This window comes from Penicillium subrubescens, assembly GCF_028828155.1.
Source record: "Penicillium subrubescens strain IBT 31985 chromosome Unknown utg000011l_segment0_segment0, whole genome shotgun sequence".
NCBI classification, from domain to species: domain Eukaryota; kingdom Fungi; phylum Ascomycota; class Eurotiomycetes; order Eurotiales; family Aspergillaceae; genus Penicillium; species Penicillium subrubescens.
This window is the reverse complement of record NW_026643161.1, coordinates 1,895,450-1,916,099: the sequence shown is the minus strand read 5'-3', so window position 1 is coordinate 1,916,099 and position 20,650 is coordinate 1,895,450. Positions and strand designations below refer to the sequence as shown.

Below are 20,650 nucleotides of genomic sequence, written 5' to 3'. Positions count from 1 at the left end.
AAGCTTCCATTTAAGCCTGACCAACACCGAGAACAAAGAACAGAGCACAGCAAATTCTAGAATCCTTATGCATTGATACCAGAGGCTAAATCAATGACGAGTAGTCATTCTAGCTCGCAGCCAAAAATAATCCTTAGACCGGTCCTTGACCAATCAGAAAATTTTCTAACGACGGGGAGGAGCCATGGAAAGACATCAGCAGGAGCCAACACGTGTGGAAGGAAATGATTAATGAAAATATGATACCAGTTTGCTCCACTTGGGGGAAACACAAAATACACAAAATGGAGAAAGGGGCGCCGCATGGGCGAATCGGTTATTGGATGAATGTACTGAGTGGTACGGAAACAGGCACTAAACCGGGTGTCGGTGCTGGGGGCAGCCAAAAAGCAGGAATTGGGTTGAAACCAGAAATCAAGTTGACGACTGCTTTTTAGTACATGCCAGATACCGTAGGATACTTGCGAGGTTCCGGTTGGATAAGCATAATTTACCATGATTTACTATTAAATACCAGCCAGGTACGCTATTCCCAGGCAGGGCCGCATTCGGTACTGTGTGTACTCGGCCCCCGTCAAGACCCCCTTGTAATTTAGTATTTATAGTGACGACCGTCCCAAATACACACCAAATAACCAAAATAACCAAAACAGCAACGGGAAATCTCCACCCACAGCGCCTCCTTTCCTGCTCCCCCAAACTTCTTATTCCTTCTTCTCTTTCCTCCCCTCCTCCTCCCTCCCAAACCCGTCCACTCGTTCTTTCCCTTGTTACTGCTTCTTACCCTCCCCTTCACTGAGGAGCCCTTTTTCCATCTTGTTTCCACTCGTTGTCCCTCTACCTTCTAATTCCCCCTGGTACGTTCACAACAATCCTCTCTCCTGACTCTTCCGACGCGACACAAAACTCTTATCTGCCACACCTCCTGCTGCTCTTCCCCTGGACCCCAAATCCATCAACAACCTACGAATACGATCAATTATTAACCATCTCACGCGCAACCAACAGAATAAAAGATTCGCAATGTCTTTCGCCAAGTACCTCCTGCCCGCGCTGGCTGCCAGCCAGGTGGCTTTCGCCGCTAGCTGTAAGTCAATAAACTTCCTCATCTCCATTTGCCAAGAAAATCAGATCGAATACGAGCGTGAAGAACTGACATCCAATCCCTCCACTCTCCAGGCGGTGACACCACCATCGAAAACCAGTCCGATGCCGATGGTATCGCTTCCTGCTCCAAGCTGAATGGTGATATTACCATCGCCAAGTCCTACTCCGGCTCCCTCTCCCTCGCCGGTGTTAAGACCATCTCTGGTTCCATCATCTGCAACGGTGGTGAGAATGTTACCGACATCACTGCCGCCTCCCTGACTTCCGTTGGCGACGCCTTCAACCTGGAGGGTCTTACCCGCCTGACCCAGCTTGCTTTCGCCGAGCTGACCTCCGTCGGCTCCATCAAGTGGAACGCTCTCCCCAAGCTCCAGTCCTTGAACTTCGACAAGGGTGTCACCGAGGCTGGTGACGTTATCATCCAGAACACCGGTCTGACCTCCCTGGACGGTATCTCCCTGAAGACTGTCAACCAGTTCGAGATTGAGAACAACCGTGATCTCCAGAAGATCAACATCAACAACCTGCAGAACGCTACCGACCTGATTAACTTCTCCGGTAACTTCGATGCTCTCGAGATTGAGCTCCCCAACCTCGGCACTGGCACCAACATGACCTTCCGCAACATCTCCAGCATCTCCGTTCCCTCTCTGGAGAAGCTCACCGGTCAGCTCGGCTTCTGGGGTACTGAGTTCACCACTTTCTCTGCTCCCAACTTGACCTCCACCGGTGACCTGGTGTTCAACGACAACTCCAAGCTCTCCAACATCTCCATGCCCGTTCTGACCAAGGTTGACGGTGGATTCACCATTGCCCGTAACGACAAGCTGCAGACCATTGATCTGCCCAAGTTGGAGAAGGTTACTGGTGCCATTGACTTCAGCGGCAAGTTCAACACGTAAGTAGCAGATCTTTCAATTGACGCACTCGCCCTGCTGTAACGCCCGACACGCGCTAATTTGTTTATCCAGTGTTGACCTTGACGGTCTGACCGATGTCGAGGGTGGCTTCAACCTCCAGAGCACTGACGGTACCTTCAACTGCACCCACTTCCAGTCCATCCGCAAGACTGTCATCAAGGGTACCTACCACTGCGATGCCAACACCACCAACCCCACCACCTCCAACGGCAAGTCCGGCACTTCCTCCGGCTCCAGCAGCACCTCCTCTGCCACCAGCTCCGGTGCCGCCGTTGCCAACGGTGCCAGCATGGCCGTCACTGGTGTTGCCGCCTTCTTCTACGCCGTTGCTCAGCTCCTGTAAAGGGGTTGATTAGTGTCTGTGGAGGGAAAGAAAGTGTGCTGTTTTTTTTGTTTTCTGTTGGAAAGATTGTAGATGCAGAGAGTCCCACCAAGCAACGGTTTCATTTTTTCGTCTTACACTGCTGTTCTCATGATAATAATTCTGTCTTCTTTATGAGGAAATTTCCCAAATCTGGATTCTGTCCTCGGAAGACATCCTCGACGCCGTCTCATCGGAAAGGAGTTTCTCTTTTTTTTACCGCTTATTTTATTACCCACTCGCCCCGACGTGTCCTTAACTTGTCTCGATATGTGTTTTATCCCCGAGCACGATTGTGCTAATGTATTCGGTTTGTCAGTTTGTACTTTTTCTTGGTATGGATGTGATTGTAAATTTGTAGTTGTAGGATTGTATACTTGTAGATTTGGTATGTATGTTCGAGGAGAGGGAGGTATGGAGGGGTGGTCTCCCTTGTATGTTCTGCCCTGGTTTGCGCTTTGCCTGGAAGATAGGTATTCATTCCTCGGATAACTGGAGTAGCGGAATTTGCATCGCTTTGCATTCTCTGCCTGTCCTTGGGTTGGCGTTGTTGTTCTGAATCTCTGGTCAAGGGTGCTGGTGTTGAGATTGTTGTTCTTACGGGCTGGTGGGGTGTTCTCATGTAGATATTCTTGAATCTAGGAAGTTCATTAATAGTACTCTATGTTAAGAACGGATGTCGTGCGATTCTTCGTGCATGCATGCATCTGATTAACTCTGGCGAGTTTGAATAGAGTGAAGTCATCCGAATGGGGATTTACACGGGCAACTGTCTACAGGCAGACCTTTGTCTGGAAGAAACATATGTTTCCAGCTTCATGTGTTATATTTCCTGTATCTTCGGATCATTACATTCGATTGATCGAGGGTGAATCTACACAACCTACCTCGGTCCATCTATATGGGCGTTGTTACATTATGTTATGCCAATTGATGAGCACTGAGTATATATCCACGGCCTCACGGGAACAACATCTTCAAGACTTGCTTTCCACCAACACCAAATCCGACAAATTATCATAAAACCATCACTATCTAGAAATATAGCCCTGGTATCATATCTAAGAGTCCGAATAGGTAATATCTCACCGGCGCAAGCTAACAAAAATCCCATTCCTACCTCACCGCACCTCGGCACTAAGGCACCCGCCACATCCATCCATCCACTCGCAGTCTCACTCGGATCTCACAGACAAAAGCACCAAAAACTAAAAACGCCACAGCTCCGATTCACCGATTCATCGTATCCAGGTATTCGGGATCTTGACAGAAGCCACGAAGCGTGTTTGCAAAGCCAGATGATGCAGATGGAGAGATGGAGAGGGGTAAGTAAGACTAAGTGGGTAGGTTGATCTTGAACTGGAGTTGGATCTGATCTAGAACATGGATGGACATGAACGAACACGAAGAGAACTGAATCCACTTCTGCAGCTCCAGGGACCTACTCGCTGACGCAGAATAGCAGAAGTACTATACAGCATGACCAAATACCGTGCTGTAGTTACTACAGTGTGTTTATGAATGGGACTAGATAGAAAGGAGAGGTAAGTCGAAAAGTAGGATGTGTTTCGTAGCAAATCCCGAGTTAAACCCGAAACACCACTATCACCACACTAATCCCTATTATAATGAGAGATAAAACTCGTCATAGATAGACCGTCGATACGAGCTAGTCTACAAAATTCTACACACTCAACTAATCTAGACCCCGATGTCTGTATCCCGAGATCTCAATACCCAAGAATCAGAGAGAAAAAAAGACTTTGGCAACAAACGAACGGGTGGGCACAGACACAAGTCCCGAAAGTTAATCGGCAAACTAAACAGTGTAGAGAGAGTGGAGTAGAGGCACGGACGGGTTCATCGGGAGATGAAAGCCAGCACTCAGGGAGGAAAAGTCAGAGCTAGAGTTAGAGTAAGGTTCGGGATTAGAATCGGAGTTGGATGTGAAAGTGGAAGTGGAATCGGCGTCAGGGTTCAAGCGGGCACAATGATGAAAGTTTGGGAGATGTCCGGATGGAGATTGCAGTAGTATACAGTAGCAGTGTAGGACGAAGATGGAGACGATAGAACCCATAGAAGTTAGAACCATGTGCAGTGGCGTGGTGGGAAGATCTTATTCCACTGTAGTCATGGCCTAACCAACCTAACTATACTCAGTGCTGACTGCCGTAGCAGTCAAGCTCGTAAGTAGTGTAACTAACTACCGGGCAAAGGCAAACTAAAGCAAAAGAACGTAGCGGAGCAAGCAAAACCAAAACTTTCAAACAGCGAAAAAAGTCCGAAAATCTCTAAACTCTGGATGTATAAACCTTCCCCGCTCAGGATGAGTTCGTTTCCAGCCATGTGCGTCTCAGAATCTATTGTCTTGCAGCGATGAAACGAGAAAAAGAAAAGAAAAACGAGGAAAAAACTCAAGATCGCGTGGCCCCGTTCGAACTTCGATTTCCCACCCTGCAGTTTTTCTCCAAGTCGATGTATCGAGTTGTATTGAGTGGGTGGTTGGGATGGGATTTTGCGTTAGCGGGGGCGATGGTGCTCTGATTCGAGGATCAGATGGGAAGGAGTGATTGGTGATTGGTGATTGGTGATTGGGGGGTTGATCAGGGTGGATTTGGTCGGTTGGTACTTTGGTACGAAGTGAGTACTGGGATAATAAGATAACTACGTAACTAGATTGTTTGGATGATGATGCTAACTAAGCTAATCACTACTTGATTGCAGAGAGAGGCGCTACTATGGAGTAGATATCCTGTAGTAACTAGTGAATGATTGCTGATCGGGGGCATTTGTTCCTATAGTAGCATGGCGGGGGGCCGGGGAGGCTGGTGATGTGGCTACACGGGCAAAGATTGGCTTAAGGTGCATGTTTTCCTAGAAGAAAGATCCAATGAGAAACATTGAATTGGGAAATCGGAGTTTGTAGTTTTTAGTCGGTGGGCATTTGCGATCGTGGTGGATTTCCTTCTCGGAGATGATCTGTTGTGGCTGGGATTTACTTAAAACTGTGGAAAGACAAAAGTCGAACACCAAATCCCAAGAGCTGGCGTAAGTTTGGAGGTTTTGATTGTAGCATTGATGAGGCAAATTGGAGCAACAAGGTACATGATGACGATATGAACGGACAGAGAATGCGCGATCGCAAATGATCTTATCTTGCATGTTGCATATTCCATGTGCGAAAAGCAGGAACAGGCAACAAAATCAAGGCACCGTGGCCTTTGCAGCTTCGATGGATGGTGGAATTCGTGAGTGGGGGAGGAGAGACATCAGTCAGATCGGGGGCTTTTGGGGGGCTTGGTCTTGGCTCTTTGAGGGGCATAGCGCACTGGAAACAAAAGACAAAGTACAGAGTGCCCAACTGGTAGTAGCTCAGTATGTAGTTCGCCCAAGCAGCTAAAGTTAACTTGACTAACTCAATCAGCGTGGCCCGAACGAGATCTATCCAGCACAAGAATAAGTGCAATAGCGCATGGTCCTCTTCTCTGCCCGAGAACCCACGTAGAGTGCGTAGTGCGTGGCTCCTCCCTGCACGAGTCAAACACAATGTCAGGGACGAACCTGGAACCTGGTTTCAAGGTTAGCGACAGATCGAATATGCGCTTATTGTCGTTCGTACCTTTCCCTCAAGGTTGATGTTGGGATTGACTGATTTAGGTTGACGGTCGTATTGTGTTCAAGCATATCCCTCCCCGAAGTTTGCAGGCACGGTCCACTAGGTCATGGCGAAGAGGTTCTAAGGCATTATCAATTAATTTATCGCCCTCAACCAATGAAATAAAACAAGAAAAGGGAGGACGATCTCCCTTCTACATTCATCGTCATATCTGAGCTTCCATCCTTTCTCTCGGGACACCATCCTTGCCAATCTAGGGTCCAGCCTCGTCTCCGCCGCGCGGGGAACCGATTAAACTTTGATGGTGCTTTGCCCTGTCAACTCACTGGTTACCAGGCAGGTGATTGGCCGGGATTCTCGGGACCGCGTTCGATCATCATCTGGAGTAGTATTCAGTGCTAGAAGAATCACCGATCGCGGAATAGATGGAGAGTTCGATTCTTGAAATATTTAGGGGCGGGGAAGTGGTTTGGTTTGGGTTCGATGTACCATGAGCAGTGGTTTCTGTGGGGGGTCTTGAGAAATAGCTGTGATTGCGTGCATTGGATTCCGTATGAAGTGGATATAAGTGTGTTGGTGGGTTTGTGAGGGCTATAGATTAGAGAATCAGTACCAAGTCTTTCTTGCAGTAGTTTTCTCACTCTGATACCGCAGAATGGCACGAAAAAACCCCGTGCCCCTCTCTATGTAGCTTCTCACTGGAGAGGATTATTGAACACTCTTGGCCACCCGTGGACAAAGTACACGATACGCAGGGTCAAGAAAAGTGATTAGCAGTAGTAGCAAGGGATACAGCATATCATCAACCTACTGGACTCCTTCCCACTATTCCCATAAACAGTTGCATTTGCATTTCCGCTTCTCCATCGATCCCGCTGCATACTGTATGTGGGAAAGTGTACCTGAGTGGAAAAGTGAAGCGATTACGCATACCTCCAGCCTACCACATGCACGACTCTCTCTCAATGGACCCATTTAGATACATTCACCTTGCATTGGAGGCCACCGGTCATCCAGGTACTGGGGAAACCAAACCCAGGAGGAGCAGGAACTAGGATTCCGGGATAGTACAGTAGTTGATCGGGATCCCTGAGCGACGGGACGGATGCGTGAGCGCACATCCATACCTACATATACAGTGAATCCATATTCATACTGTACACAGATATTGAAACGCATGGATCTCGCACTATGCAAATGTACCCATGTACCATGTAGGAACCCATAAACTCTCAGTACGATCTTGCGCGAACTCCACGGGCTGGAAGTAAGTTTGGTTCCTCGTCAGGGAAGGTTAGCTACCTATAGACAGACAAACTTGGTCCGGGTACAGTTTGAATGAAGTCTCTCTCTACTTGACAGACGTGTCAGATGCGGCGAATTTGAGTTCCGAATATAGCACCTCCCAGAATAGACCTTCGACTATAGGGCCCAGGCGCTAATAGATATGTAAGTCCTTGCAGCGAAGCAGTGGCGGTGGGCCAGTCGGGGAATTGATTTGAATTTTAGATTTAGTATTAGCACTAAGATTACTTGTTTTGGAAGATGTTGTTGGCAAGTATCAATGCCTCTCGATATCTTTCTCCTCCCCGATATCCCGCATGGACAGGAACCACGGTTCATCTTCAGACATAGCGTGATGTACGTAGTGCTCGTTGCTTTTTTGCCATGAAGAAGGTATTTTGAACGTCCTTTGCGTGGGTCTTTGATGATATGTCATGGAGTTTGAATGTACTTTGTTGATCATCATCATATTGTGGACTGCCGGCCCTTGCTGCAGTTCGGCCGATAGATGCTATGTATTGAGATACGATTATTTGTGCGTTCTATTGTCTGTTTTGTTCATGTTCTGGAGGAATAGTAACATGATTGAGTTCGTTTTCTTCTATATGGTCGCCTGGATTGACAATAACACCACAACATGATGACATTATTCACCTCATTTCATGCCTCGAGCATACTCATCCCTTCTTTCAGGAACCGTGCGTCCCATTGTACTCCGTACCTAGCACGAGTCTGCAAAGCCTGCAGAATCTGCATCAATGCTTGCTACTAAACTGAAATCAGAGGTGGATCTGATTTCCGCTCACAGAAGGACCTAGTAGTACGTACAGTAGTTCGCTATCTCTACAGGATATCGGGGAGAAAGCAAGAGAAATCGAAATCAGAGTAGAAACCACTCGCCAAGAAAGAGAAGCACGGATCTGAGCTGCCCTTGAGAGTACATCGGTGTTTGACTGCATGACTCGATCGCTACCCACATCCTGGTTTTGGCCTGCCCTACAGTGGGGAGTCCAGTAGTGTACAATACTTCATTCACCCCGTATCGGAAGGTGGCGTGGGGAGCATGTCGATCCGTAGCGTGCGGTAGTTGAAGTATCTACACCACAGTGGCGGATCCCAGTCGCAGGCCTGGCGAGATCTCGGAATAGTGGATACAACGCATGAACAGGTACTTTTGCAACACTTGTGTGGGATTTGTAAACCGGGACCTATGTATGTATGTATTCTAGTGGAGTAAATATTCAACACACAGTAGTGGGAAAACAAGTGGAACTCGTCGTGAAAGAGATCTGATATTCACTTCACATCCAGAAATCGAAAAACTAGACTTTCCCTTCTGTGAGAATTCAAATGTAGTAACCAAGTAGATTATTACTCCCCTTCCTCCCCCCGCCATGCCACCTCGAACGGTTGAGACATGACAGGTCGCAGGCGGGTCACTGTCAGCAGCCCCGACAACCACAGGCCACTAGACTATTGGGAAGACGAAAATCATTGGCGTGAGGAGAACACACCCTTCCGCGGCAACGATTGGCTCCTGCAGGATTCTCTCAAAATTGGAGGCAATGCTAATACCCCTGGCCCGTGGAGGCAAAACTCATCTCGAGCAGGGCTGGTCCTTGCACCTGGAGCCGCACGGGTTCACGATCCCGGCCGCATGCAGTGCGAGGATGAACAGATTTAGATAGATACATTTGGGAATCGGACGGTTCCAACCCAATGGGGAAAGGGGGGATAATACCCAAAGTACGATGGAAAGACAAAAGAGGGATGATGGATGTATATCATCTAGGGTCTGGTCTACAGTACATATGTATAGGATTAAAAATGGAATTGTTCGAGCAGCACGCACTTCACTGCACGATGAATATCTCTCCGTTCATGATTCTATCCTAGGACTCGGATCCCAAAAGAAACAAACCACCCCATAAAGCTGCAAAGCAGAACCCCCCCCAGAAAAAAAGAAATTAGTTATATCTCCCAGACCAAACCCAGCGCTCAGACATTCGATCCAGTTCCCAGGGATCAGGTTCAGACCTTCTGATCTCTGATATCGAACTCAAATTCCTCCCACAAACACCGATGTGCCTGTCGGATTATCCGGAACGTATCTCGAAAGCACAAAGAGGACCAAAAGGAGGGGGAGCCTACAAACTAGCTGCAAGTCACCCGAAATGGTAGGCTGGGAGTAAGAAATGGAGGACGATCGTTGGCTTTTTAGGGAATCTGGATGGGTCCGGGGAAGGTCCGGAAGAGAAGCAGGAGAAAAATGAGGTTTTCTACGAAGGGCACGTCCATGTCCATGGTTAATGGTTTGGTTCGTGCCTGGAGGTTTCTATTCCTTGGGTTAAGTTTTTTTTATTATTTCCCCTCGAGTGTTGCTGCATGTTGCTTTATGCGTGGGAGCTACTCCTGCAAACTGGTCTTAGGCGCAGGCGCGGGGCACCTAGGAGAGAGGAGCCGTATGCAAGAATGTCAAATTGGCTTTGGAGATGGTGTTACTGAGGAGAGGAGAAGGAGAAAGAGGACATGGAAGAAGAGAATGGCTATTCTGACGTGGTTATTCTATGCTGTCGTACAAAACGGGCTGTTATCTGTCAACCTTTAATTAACATGGATCATGCTGGCAATTTTCCGGTCAGCAATGGAGGCGTTCAGCTAGGTCAGTACGGAGTATGCGATCCTGAGAACCCTCCACAATCTCATTCAAAGGTTCCAGTTCCAGCGAGAACGTGGGATGAGCTGGTTATTGGCAGTGCGTACCCCTTCGATGGGGCAGGCGGGAAGGCAAAATATGACAGCTCAGATCCTCGTCTCTGATCGCAGGATCCACCCATTGCTTTAGCGAAGATTGATTAATTAGTATGCCAGAGAAGATAATAAGGCGAAGAATTACTGCAATTGAAATTCTACATTAATATTATTAGGTTTCCAAATCCCCAATCATCCCCCATATCCTCCATGCTAATTATCTAAAGGGGTCCATCAGGGGAACGTGCAACTATTTAGGGCTCGGCCCCCCGCCCAGACAAATAGAGCACTAACTAACTACAGTAGATTGTAACTCTCATAGATCTCACCCAGCTCCATGACTCGTCCATACCCGCTAAACTAACGAACGCCAAACGTCCGTGTGCCACTTTCCAGTTCAATTCCAAATCACTTCTCGGCTTCTGATTCGACACCTGACAGGCATCGTATCCCGGTCGCTGGGTCCTGGGTTGTCCCAACTCGGTGGTTTTCCTCGAGCGATCATTTCGCTTCGGGATCATTTACCCTAGGGTAGAAACGAGGGGGGGTATTCACTGGCCCTACAGTAGTTTACCGTAGTACTGTGACGCAGCGCATCATAGCATAACTAAAATGATGGAATAATGACTACTGTAGTTTGTGTTTCCCCGTTTACTAACGTTTTTTGGTCGTTGAATAATCTAACAATCATTACGGTTTAGCTGGGGTTGGCCCTGTAGATCCGCCATCCGCCCGTGTTCGGTGGACGTAAATTCATCTATTATTTTTGATTAGCTGGTTATTCTGTTCATCTTCTCTTATGAGGTGGAATGATTTGGTTTGCCGGAACCTTTTCATTTGATACTCTCGTACTTTCATGAAATGGTAGTGCCTTTCACTAACAGTCAATGAATGCTATTGCACAAGTGACAAGAGACCTCCTCGCATCGTTTCACGATGATACTTTCCGATCGTCCTTGCTTCATTATAATTTGTTGTAGGGGGAGGCAATGATCAATGATCAATGATGTTGTGTTCTTGAGTAATAAACAAGGATCAACGGTTGCCCCTTTCACCTTTGATTGCAATGAACCTTCCACTTTTGGCTACCATGGTAGGTTCTCCTGAATATCGATGCATGCGATCGAGGGTTTATTTTCTCTCTCAGGAACTCAACTCGAGAACTCGTTCCCGCTAAGCACGCATGGATGATGGTGCAGTGGGTGTTTCAAGATGGTTCATGATGTATCGAGATCGGAGATGGAGATTTGTTGTTTTGAATTTTGAATTTTGTCTTTTTATTTCTATTTCTATCTTCAGTTTTTTTATTTGTTTTTCTTTTCCATCTTGAAGTATGCAAGTCAATATTCAGAAAACGTTTTTGGAATTTGTTTTTTAAAACAAATCATCAAAGTATCTTCGAGCCTTATGACGTGGATATGGGGATGGTACAGAATGAATTAATCATTATTTTGTCCTAATTCACTGCCGGGGGAGTCTAGAAGAGACAGATTAAGAGGACTTAATAGTAAGATATGATCTGCGTACTATGTGGAAGCATTTGTCAAGAATCAGACTCCACATGGGACACCGGAGGTTTTTCAAGACTGGGGCTAGTGATGCACGGGTGACTAGAGGGAATGGAAGATGATGGTAGTGGTAGTATGTACTCCGTACAGTAGTAGTACTGGAGTAGAGAATTTTCATAGTTCATACTGATTAACTTTGGAACTTTGATCCGAAATGACCGACCGAGCATCGCCGTGAATACTGAATAACTAATAACTATTCATGAATTATACTCTTTTAATGCAAGGGCACCAAAGTGTAGGCTTCTCCAGTATTCTGTTTCCCCATGACGATCGCGACACCAACTGGCCGGTGACAAATCAAGGGCCGGGGATCCTCATTGAGAACCTGCCTCTCGGGCACCATCGTCGACTTCTGATTCGTCAATCGTCGATGTGGTGACGACCCCGTTCGTCTGTGCCGGATGTGACAGATACGCTTGCTTCTCCCAAAAGACCTGGACTACGCCTGGGCAGTAGTCTAGAGTAGTCCGGATGGTCTGCTTCACTTCCCCGTCAGTGACCCGTGGGTCATTGGGTCCTCCTCTGGGTTCCTTGATGTCCCTTTTTCTCATTTCCCTTTTTCCAGCCTGCCATGCGCCATGCGCCATGCACCATGCGCCATGCACCATGCACAGTATCTGTCTGTATGACATCCCGGTCTTCCGCGCTTGATGATCGGCCTGGATCGTACACGGTTCCCCTCTCTTGGATCCCGCCACGACGAGTCCCGAGCTTGGCTCTGTGTGCATGCGATACATGGCATTTTTGGGCATTTTTTTGACTTTTTTTTTTTTTTTTGATTGAGAATAACCAAAAGTACCATCTCGTCTGTATCTCTCCCTTTTCCCCCTCTTGGCTTTGCTCTACTCGTCATCGACATATAAACATGCACCCCAGCCCCGTGTCCCAGCAGTCTAGGTTGTCTCATTCATTGTCTTCGCCTTCACCCTCTCGCGTGGATCTTGAATCCTAGCTTCGCATTTCTTTGTTCATACATCTCGCCCCTCTCTTTGTTCATCGACTCGTTATTGTGTGCACATACATTGCCATTGTTGATTTGTGACGACCTCCTGCAACTATTATCCGCCATTCTCCACCAACACAAGTATCCCGGGTTCTTCGACTGTGAATTACCTCGTGAAGGGCGACTATACACCAGTTACCCTTCGTATATAGATTTGTGTGGCTTTTTGATCTTTCGCACCATCCCCGGCTACCTGCACATATCAACATTTCCACGCCTTTTGACGACTATCAACGATGTACGAGGAAATGGGTTCTATGACTGATGACATTCCGCGACGCTGCTCGCTTCCGTGAGTTTCACTATATCCTGATTACAGGATAAGGCATCGTCCTAACAGTACTATGCAGTTCTTTGAAATCAACAACCTCTACCATGACCAATGCCAGCTTGGGCGAGGACCGCCGCCTGCCTCCCCTGCCGCGGATGGATCCTTTGCCCCGTGGTCCCTTCAATCCTTTCCACAACAAGGATACCTTTGCTCCAACCACCCCGGGAGCTCAAGAATCAATCCAATTCAAGTCTCCTTGGTCTGGTGATCAGATCATTGCACCTCCCTCGCCGGCCAACTCCGCCGAAAGCTCCTGGCAGGAATCCTTTGCAGCTCAAAAGACTACCTCCACTGAATGGCCCACCGATCTCTCCCAGCCCGAGATCATGGCGCTGATCGCGCCTCAAAACATCAACCGCAAGGCCCCTCTCCAGCAGCTCTGCGGACGCAAGCGCAAGGGAAGTACCATCTCTCCCGACCCCGACGACCAGCGCGAGAAGCACCGCATCGCCGAGGGCAACCGCCGCAAGAACCTCAGCCAGCTGCACCGCGAGCTGGACAGCCGTATCCACGACTTCTTCCTGGAGCGCGCAGGCTGGAACCCATCCAAGAGCCTGCCTCAATCCAAGGAACACATCGTCCAGGGCGCCGTCTACCTGATCGACTTCATGCTAGCGATCATCGTCCACCTGATCCGCCAGGAACAAGTCTCCCCCCAACTCTCCGAAAAGCTGCAGCCCCAAGTCCGCTGCATGCAACTGCAGCAACTAGTGACCTCCCTCCAACAACAAAACCAAACCACCCAACAACAACTCCGCGCCGCCAAGGCCGAAAACGACCTCCTAGCCGATCGCAACCGCGCCCTCGAATTCCAACTCAAATCTTACGAGCAAATGTTCCGCTCGCCCAAGCCTGAAGCCACCACCCCGTCGCTGATCGAGGTCCCTGAACACAAGCGCCAGAAGAAGGCCCTCCCGGGCCTGCGCGTCTTCTGCGATGAGATCGGCGCTAGTATCGCCCGTGACCCTTCGCAGATGCATTACCAGCATCATGACGCCCTGCCCAGCGCCACATCGCAGTCTTTCGGTAGTTCCTACCTCAGTTCAACGCCACCCATCACCGGCCCTTCATCCCCTGCGTTCCCTCCATCACAGAGTTCCTCATTCACCTTTTCTGCTTCGCGCCGACAGTCCCTGCTTGGCTCACCATAAGCCAGTCAATGACATGCTGGCCAATGACCAATGCCAAAAACGTCTTGATGCTGATGTGCTAACGACCTCCCGCCCTACTACTTTTTCTTCTTCGACTATCTTATCCCGTTCTACCTCTTTTCCGTCCGCGCATACATCTACATACCCCCTTGCAGGCGGCGTGTTGATTAACGCCACTACCAACTTTATTCCCCTGCGTCATGGCCGCCTTGACCTTGACTTTGGCTGACGAGCTCGACTGACTTCGTTTCAATCTTCCCTTCGAATCATCACCTCGTCTCACATGTCTGTTGTGCCTTGCTTTGCTTTGACTTGACTTGCTTTGTACCTTGTGTGGGTTTCTCTCGCCCGGTTAGCGTCTGCATTGTAACAATATTTGAACTTGGCTCTTGCCTTTACAACCACTCACATCCACCTCCACATCCCCCAGAAAAATCGCGAGGTGAGATCCGATCTCATCTTCTCCCTCCATCCCTGCTCGGTGTTTTGTTCTTTTCTGTTCTGTCTATTTTTCGTTGGTGCGGACCATGTCTATTCTTCTTTTCTTCATTTTCTATTTTTCTTTTCTGTTCCTCGGTTTGAGCTATTTCGCTCCATAAAATGGGTGGCTCGATTTTTTCTTCCCCTTTCTCTCTTTTTCTTTTGTTTATCTTCATTCTTGGCGCTGTGACGATATGGATATACGATCTGGTGAACGTTTTTCTTCTATGTTGATTTTTCCTTTTTACTTATTTTTATTTTGTTTCCTTTGTGGGTGTCTTGGACATAGTTATAGTTGATTGCCAATTGGATTTTATGAACGAAAAGGAAATATTGTTTCTTGAAATGTAGATTGTAGAAAAAGAGTTAGATGGGTTGCAGTTGAGTGTTCTGGGGCGAGTAGTTCGAAGTTCGAAACGAGGGCTGCATTGTACGGACTCGATGTTGACACGTACACATTTCCCAGGGACAGGAAGTCTCCGGGGTGTTGCTGTGTGCAGAGTTCATGTACAGGATCACTCATGCGGTATTACACTGCAGCAGATTTTGTGGGTCGGGAGTAGTTTGTTTCATATTTGGATAGTAAGTGTGATGTATCAACACTGCAGCTGTCGTCGAAGGTTGAACGAGGTACAGCATACTTTTCTGGGCGATATAACATGACATGGCTTTTGCCTAGAATTCCAGGCTAGAATTGATAAGCTGTTAACTATGTATGTATAGAATGTTGATAAGGCTGGCACATTTTTTACTAAATTGGAAGGGTGGTCTTGATACACACTGTCAGGGCGGGATGTTAGTTTGCCTCGCAAGGGTATGTTGGCTTTCAACGTTGGTGACTACTTGTAATTAACCTCTATGAGATGCTTTTGTGGAATGTTGTGCTGATGATCCACACAGAGCTAAATCTGGTTGATGTTACGCGGACGGGAGTCTGGAATGATATGCTTGCTTGGGAGTGTTTTACCGCGTGTATCTATAAGGGGTTGATACTAGAATCATAGAAACTACCTACCAGTATGTACCACCGTCCAGACTATACTGTCTTAGGTATTAATTTACCTCGCAACCTTAAGGTACGTTTTCTTCAAAGTTGGGGACTACATGTAACTAATCTCTACGACATGTTTTTGTGGGATGTCATACTAGGTAGGATTAGATCTACTAAGTTTTAACTTTAGATGATAGATGTTATGTGGAGTCTGGAACTGCTTGCTTGAGAGTACCTTCTCGGTTTATGATATCCCACATGTATATATAAGGTTTTGATACTTCAAACTAGGCCCCGGAACTGCTGGTATATCCCACAGCCCAGGCTATACTGTCTTCGATAACACTTTACCTCGCAAAGTTATGTCTTCGTCAGCGTTTGGGACATGTAACTAATCTCTATGAGAGGCTTTACGGGGTGTCATAGTAGATAGGGTGAGATCTACTAAGTGTGAACTCCAGACAATAGAAGTTATGCGGAGTCTGGAATAACGCTTGCTTAGGAGTGTTTTCTCGGGTTATAATATCCCACGTGTATCTAGATATAAGGGTTTGATACTGGAAGTATGGAAACTAACCTGTATGTACCATGGAAACCCACGGAGGAGTATAATTGCCTCTGATCTGTTCTCAGTAACCTTGTGAATTTGGGTTTAGTTTCTGTCAACAAATTGGTGACCACGAGCATGCGATTTCCTAATCCAGACTTTTGAGCTTTAACATTGAGCTGCGTCTTTTGAGTAGCACTGTGAATTAGAAAGATATTGATTGATACAAGACAATATGGGTATAATTGTATTTCTGAATTATGGAATTAACAGTTTGCTTGAAAACAAGAGTTGCGTTATCCCATACCCACCATCCCATCTCATCTCGCGCACCTGCCTTGTTTGTTCAACCCCATTTGATAAACATCACCACCGTCGTCCCAACTTCTGCCAAAATCCACCACCACAAACAGCGACTAAACGATTGCCCCTATCGTCCCCGGCAAAATCCATTCCCTCAACCACCAATCACACGCCCGCGTAGCGCCGCCACGATGAGGCAGATGCGCAAGACCGATATCCACGAGATCCTCGGAATCTCCAACAACTACAAAGATCAGCACCAGACCCGCGAGCTGGTTGGCACGCTAATGGCCGAGTCCAACGTCAACTCCTTTAACAGCTACAATTCTCGAGATACCTTCAAGAACACGCTCATGAGGGAAATCACCTCGCCTCGGACTCGACTGTGTGCTGCGGTCCTGGCTGCGTATGCCAACGATCGTGAGAGCTGCATCCAAGCTCTCTATGGCCTTGCACGACTAATCAGAAAATCCCGCGGCACGCCATCTTCTACCCTCTCACCACCTGCACCTGCCTCTGCCTCTGTCTCCGTCTCACGTCCTGTTTCTGCTTATGCTTATGGCGCGCCAAATCCTGCTCCGACTTTCACACAGAATACTACCTACGCTACCTATGCTACCGGATTCGCAACTGTTGCTGCACCTGCAACTGCAACTGCCTTCACCATGGCTTCCTATTACTTCAACTACAACGCCATGAACAACAACATGGGCACGAACGGTAACATGAACATGAACTCCAACTCGGGCATGAACTCCAACATGAACATGAACACCTACATGGGCATGGGCTGCAACACGGGCGTGAACGCCAACATGAACATGAACACCTACATGGGCATGGACAGCAACATGGGCCTGGACACCGATATGAACACCGACAGCAGCACCCTCGGCACCGTCTCCATGACCCCATCAATGACTACCTCTATCGAAACCCCCAACGAATCTATCGAAGCCACCACCCCCGAGAACGACGCCAAGTGCTGGCTTCCCGACAAACTCATGTGGTTCCGGGACCTGACCAACAACCCCTTCGGCGGAGACCTCGAATTGCGTCTGAGCGATCTGGTTGGCCTGCCAATGGTCCAAACCGCGAAGCTCCTCGAAAGCATCTGGGTTGACAGCTCCGCGCTGCATTTCATCCGCTTCGCCAAAGAGCTGAGCGAGGGTCTGCATGTCCCCGTCTACGACCTGAACAAAATTGAGATCTGGTTGCGGATCGAGGATCCTATCGCCGAGACATCTTACCAGATCACCGTTCCTCCGTATGAAGACAATTTGGGTGTTCTCAAAGAGGCCTATCATGCAATCCTGGACGACGCCACGGAGAGTGCCTTTAATGGCGTTCTTCCGTTGGCGGATTCGCCAGATGCGTATGAGATTACGCGGTTGATCTTTCTCCCAGAGGAGTCTTAGGTTGTGTGGTTTCATTTTCAAATTTTCATGCGGGTGGTTTTTTGTTTTGGAGTTTTGCGGGGTGATGAGTGAATGAAATGGGAGATGATGGATACTAATCTGTTTTGGAGTACTGAGGGTGGATGGTACCGCGATCTGTCGGTGAACCTGCCCGGGAATATGAAATTGGGTGTTTTTTATCTGTGAGATTGAGCTTTAGCTCATAGTCTGAATCTAACGAGAGTGGATTGGATTCAAAATTTTGAGAGGTGATGAGTGAATCGGAGGTAACTGGATGCTGGTCTGTATGTGAAGGATGCGGGTGGTTCTATCACTATCACAGTCAATATTGTTATTGGATTGCACTACATGTGTAATGGAATACACTTATTCACCTTCTTTTCATTCATCATATCTAGAGAAGATTAAGTAGATCAATTGCTTGGAGTTACAAGGTAGAGTGATGAACTAGTCGCACTGTAGAAAGGACAAAAGTTCGTATAGTCTATAGATAATCTTCCAACGAATGACCTTCCCCATTTATCCTTCCCCACCGCCCCCGACTCAACTCCTCAGATGCCTCAGCAAAAGACCTCCTCACTCAAGACTTATTTCGACGAGCTAGAGGAGACCAACGGCGATGATGAATTTAGAGTATGGTTAAGTAGAGCCTTTGATGCCAGGGCTGAACTGGCGACTTTCTTCGCTGACCGTCGAGAAGGAAGGGGAACCAGGAGATACATTGGCTTCCTCAAGGGATCCTTCAACTTGAGCTTCCGGTTCAGCTTCGACGATGGTAAACCAGACGTCACAATTCGGTTTCCAAAACCAGGACACACGGCTACAGCGTTGAGGGACGAAAAAGTCGTGAATGAGGAGGTGCAGATCATGGAATATCTTCGCCAAAACCCTAATAGTCCTATCCCTCGTGTTCACAGCTGGGGATTACTCGCCGAGAGCCCACGACAGCTTGGTCCATTTATCATCATGGATTATGTTCATGGGACACTTTTATCGACGATTTTGAGACAACCTGATACAGAAGATGTGGTTTTGAATCCGAATATCGACAATAGAATGTTGGACAAGATCTATTATCAAATTGCCGGTTATATGCTCCAGCTTTCTCAACTTACATTCCCGAGGATCGGTGCAATCTCAAAGGACAATGCTACGAGTACATGGCATGTCACCGGAAGACCCCTAACATACAACATGAACGAATTAGCCACTGTCGCCAGCTACCCCGTTGACCAATTCCCAACCGGGCCATTTGACCGTGCAAGCGATTATCTGAAATCGCTCGCAAACGAGCACATACTCCACCTCCAAACCCAGCGCAACCTCGCCAACAATCCAAAAATCGCCCAGAAGCGATTCATCGCCCGCCATCACTTCGCACAGCTAATCCCGAAATACTACCCCAAAGACAGCGGGGTATGCATACCCTTCTGCGACGACCTACGACCCGCGAATATCCTGATTAACCCAGAAACACTCCAAATCACCGCCATCCTCGATCTCGAGTTCACAAATGCCATGCCGGCGGCATTCACGTATGACCCGCCCTGGTGGCTGTTGCTCACGGGGCCGGATTTATGGCTTGAGCGCGACGCGATGGAGGAGTTTGTGGCTTTGTATGAGCCCAAGATGGAGCTATTCTTAAGTGCTTTGGAGAGAGCGGAGACAGAAAGGGCAATAGAGGGAAGACAGAAGGCGGGTGGAATGGCCTTGTCTAGCCGAATGCGTGAGTCGTGGAGGAGTGGGCGGTTTTGGTTTGACTTTGCGGCGAGGAAGAGCTTTGATGTTGATATGGTTTATTGGGCTGCTTTCCATGATGATGGTGATGGTAAGGAGGTTGAGAGGCTTGGCGGTATGGCGTGTGCGGACATGGAGTCTTTTATCCAGATGAAGATGGAACAGTTGGAGGCTTATAAGGAGGAGTGTACCGCTCGGTTTTCCTCGGAATTATAGAGAATGTGTAGATTTGGTTGAGACTTCAAGATGAGAGATCTGGCTGTACAAGGGCTAATTAGTCTGGAACTAGAATACAACCTATGAGCTCGTGATATTATGCAGATTTAGAGTTTGGAAAGTTCTGATTTTGGACGTCTTTAACGAGGCCAGATATGCTCATAACTCTACCGGAAATCAGTGTTCCGTGTCACGAACTCGAGAATATTCGGCCCTGATTTGGGTTCTTAATTGAATGACATTGTTAGAAGCCTTGTTACCCACGGTTTGATAGCAATTACATTTATTCGTGATAACTCAGAACTCGATCTAGGTTGGTGGAAAAGAAAGGGAGGGAAAACGCCACAGCCGGCCGAGATCAGCAGCGTGGGATTCGTCAGTGACACGCAAGTGCCGGTTGCAAAAGGAAGAACCAAGATACGATTCTGCGTGATGATTGTGTCAGGGGTACTTGAAATGACAAGGTATAAAATAAACTTGGTGGGTGTTCGAAACGGTATTTGAATGGCATCGAGTTCGTCATAGATAGATGGCTATGTAGTGGTTTTAATGAAGACACTCTATGCTATAAATAAGTGTCAGGGTCTTTCCGTGGCTGTCATAAGGGTTCGAGATCAAAGGCAAGCAAAATGACATCTTTAGTGTATCATTAGAGTAGGGACTGTATTGAATGTATGGGGTGATAAAATGTTGGCATGTATCATATCCATCTTATCCAAGATATCAGAGTCTTCAAATAAGACACTTAATACTTTCAGTCCTCTCTTAGTTTAGTCAGGAGAAAATCGATGTTCTGGACCGCTGTCTTGAGTGTTGCGCTCATTTTAGCCGTTTCCCGCTTGGCAAAAGCTGGCAAGGCCTCT

The 20,650-nt window shown here is 47.7% G+C and overlaps 6 protein-coding genes across 6 annotated transcripts; 5 read left to right on the top strand and 1 right to left on the bottom strand.

Annotated features, from left to right (window-relative positions):
* Nucleotides 1–643: 643 nt before the first annotated feature.
* On the top strand, nt 644–2,713 carry ecm33 (GPI-anchored protein Ecm33). The gene is made up of 4 exons (XM_057158936.1): nt 644–857; nt 1,009–1,087; nt 1,180–2,005; nt 2,079–2,713. Exons 2-4 carry the CDS (start codon nt 1,024–1,026, stop codon nt 2,368–2,370), a joined length of 1,182 nt encoding a protein of 393 aa, XP_057002890.1. The 5' UTR covers nt 644–857; nt 1,009–1,023; the 3' UTR covers nt 2,371–2,713.
* A 5,992-nt stretch (nt 2,714–8,705) lies between these two features.
* Nucleotides 8,706–8,972, top strand: N7473_012996 (uncharacterized protein; the record flags this gene model as incomplete). The annotated part of the gene is made up of 1 exon (XM_057158935.1): nt 8,706–8,972. The coding sequence occupies one exon, from the start codon at nt 8,706–8,708 to the stop codon at nt 8,970–8,972; it is 267 nt and encodes an 88-aa protein (XP_057002889.1).
* Nucleotides 8,973–11,924: 2,952 nt separating this feature from the next.
* On the bottom strand, nt 11,925–12,362 carry N7473_012995 (uncharacterized protein; the record flags this gene model as incomplete). Its single annotated transcript, XM_057158934.1, has 1 exon — nt 11,925–12,362. The coding sequence occupies one exon, from the start codon at nt 12,360–12,362 to the stop codon at nt 11,925–11,927; it is 438 nt and encodes a 145-aa protein (XP_057002888.1).
* A 487-nt stretch (nt 12,363–12,849) lies between these two features.
* N7473_012994 (putative HLH DNA binding domain protein) lies at nt 12,850–14,095 on the top strand (the record flags this gene model as incomplete). The annotated part of the gene is made up of 2 exons (XM_057158933.1): nt 12,850–12,905; nt 12,964–14,095. 2 exons carry the CDS (start codon nt 12,850–12,852, stop codon nt 14,093–14,095), a joined length of 1,188 nt encoding a protein of 395 aa, XP_057002887.1.
* Nucleotides 14,096–16,607: 2,512 nt separating this feature from the next.
* On the top strand, nt 16,608–17,834 carry N7473_012993 (uncharacterized protein; the record flags this gene model as incomplete). Its single annotated transcript, XM_057158932.1, has 1 exon — nt 16,608–17,834. The coding sequence occupies one exon, from the start codon at nt 16,608–16,610 to the stop codon at nt 17,832–17,834; it is 1,227 nt and encodes a 408-aa protein (XP_057002886.1).
* A 555-nt stretch (nt 17,835–18,389) lies between these two features.
* On the top strand, nt 18,390–19,787 carry N7473_012992 (phosphotransferase family protein; the record flags this gene model as incomplete). The annotated part of the gene is made up of 1 exon (XM_057158931.1): nt 18,390–19,787. The coding sequence occupies one exon, from the start codon at nt 18,390–18,392 to the stop codon at nt 19,785–19,787; it is 1,398 nt and encodes a 465-aa protein (XP_057002885.1).
* Between the last annotated feature and the right edge of the window lie 863 nt (nt 19,788–20,650).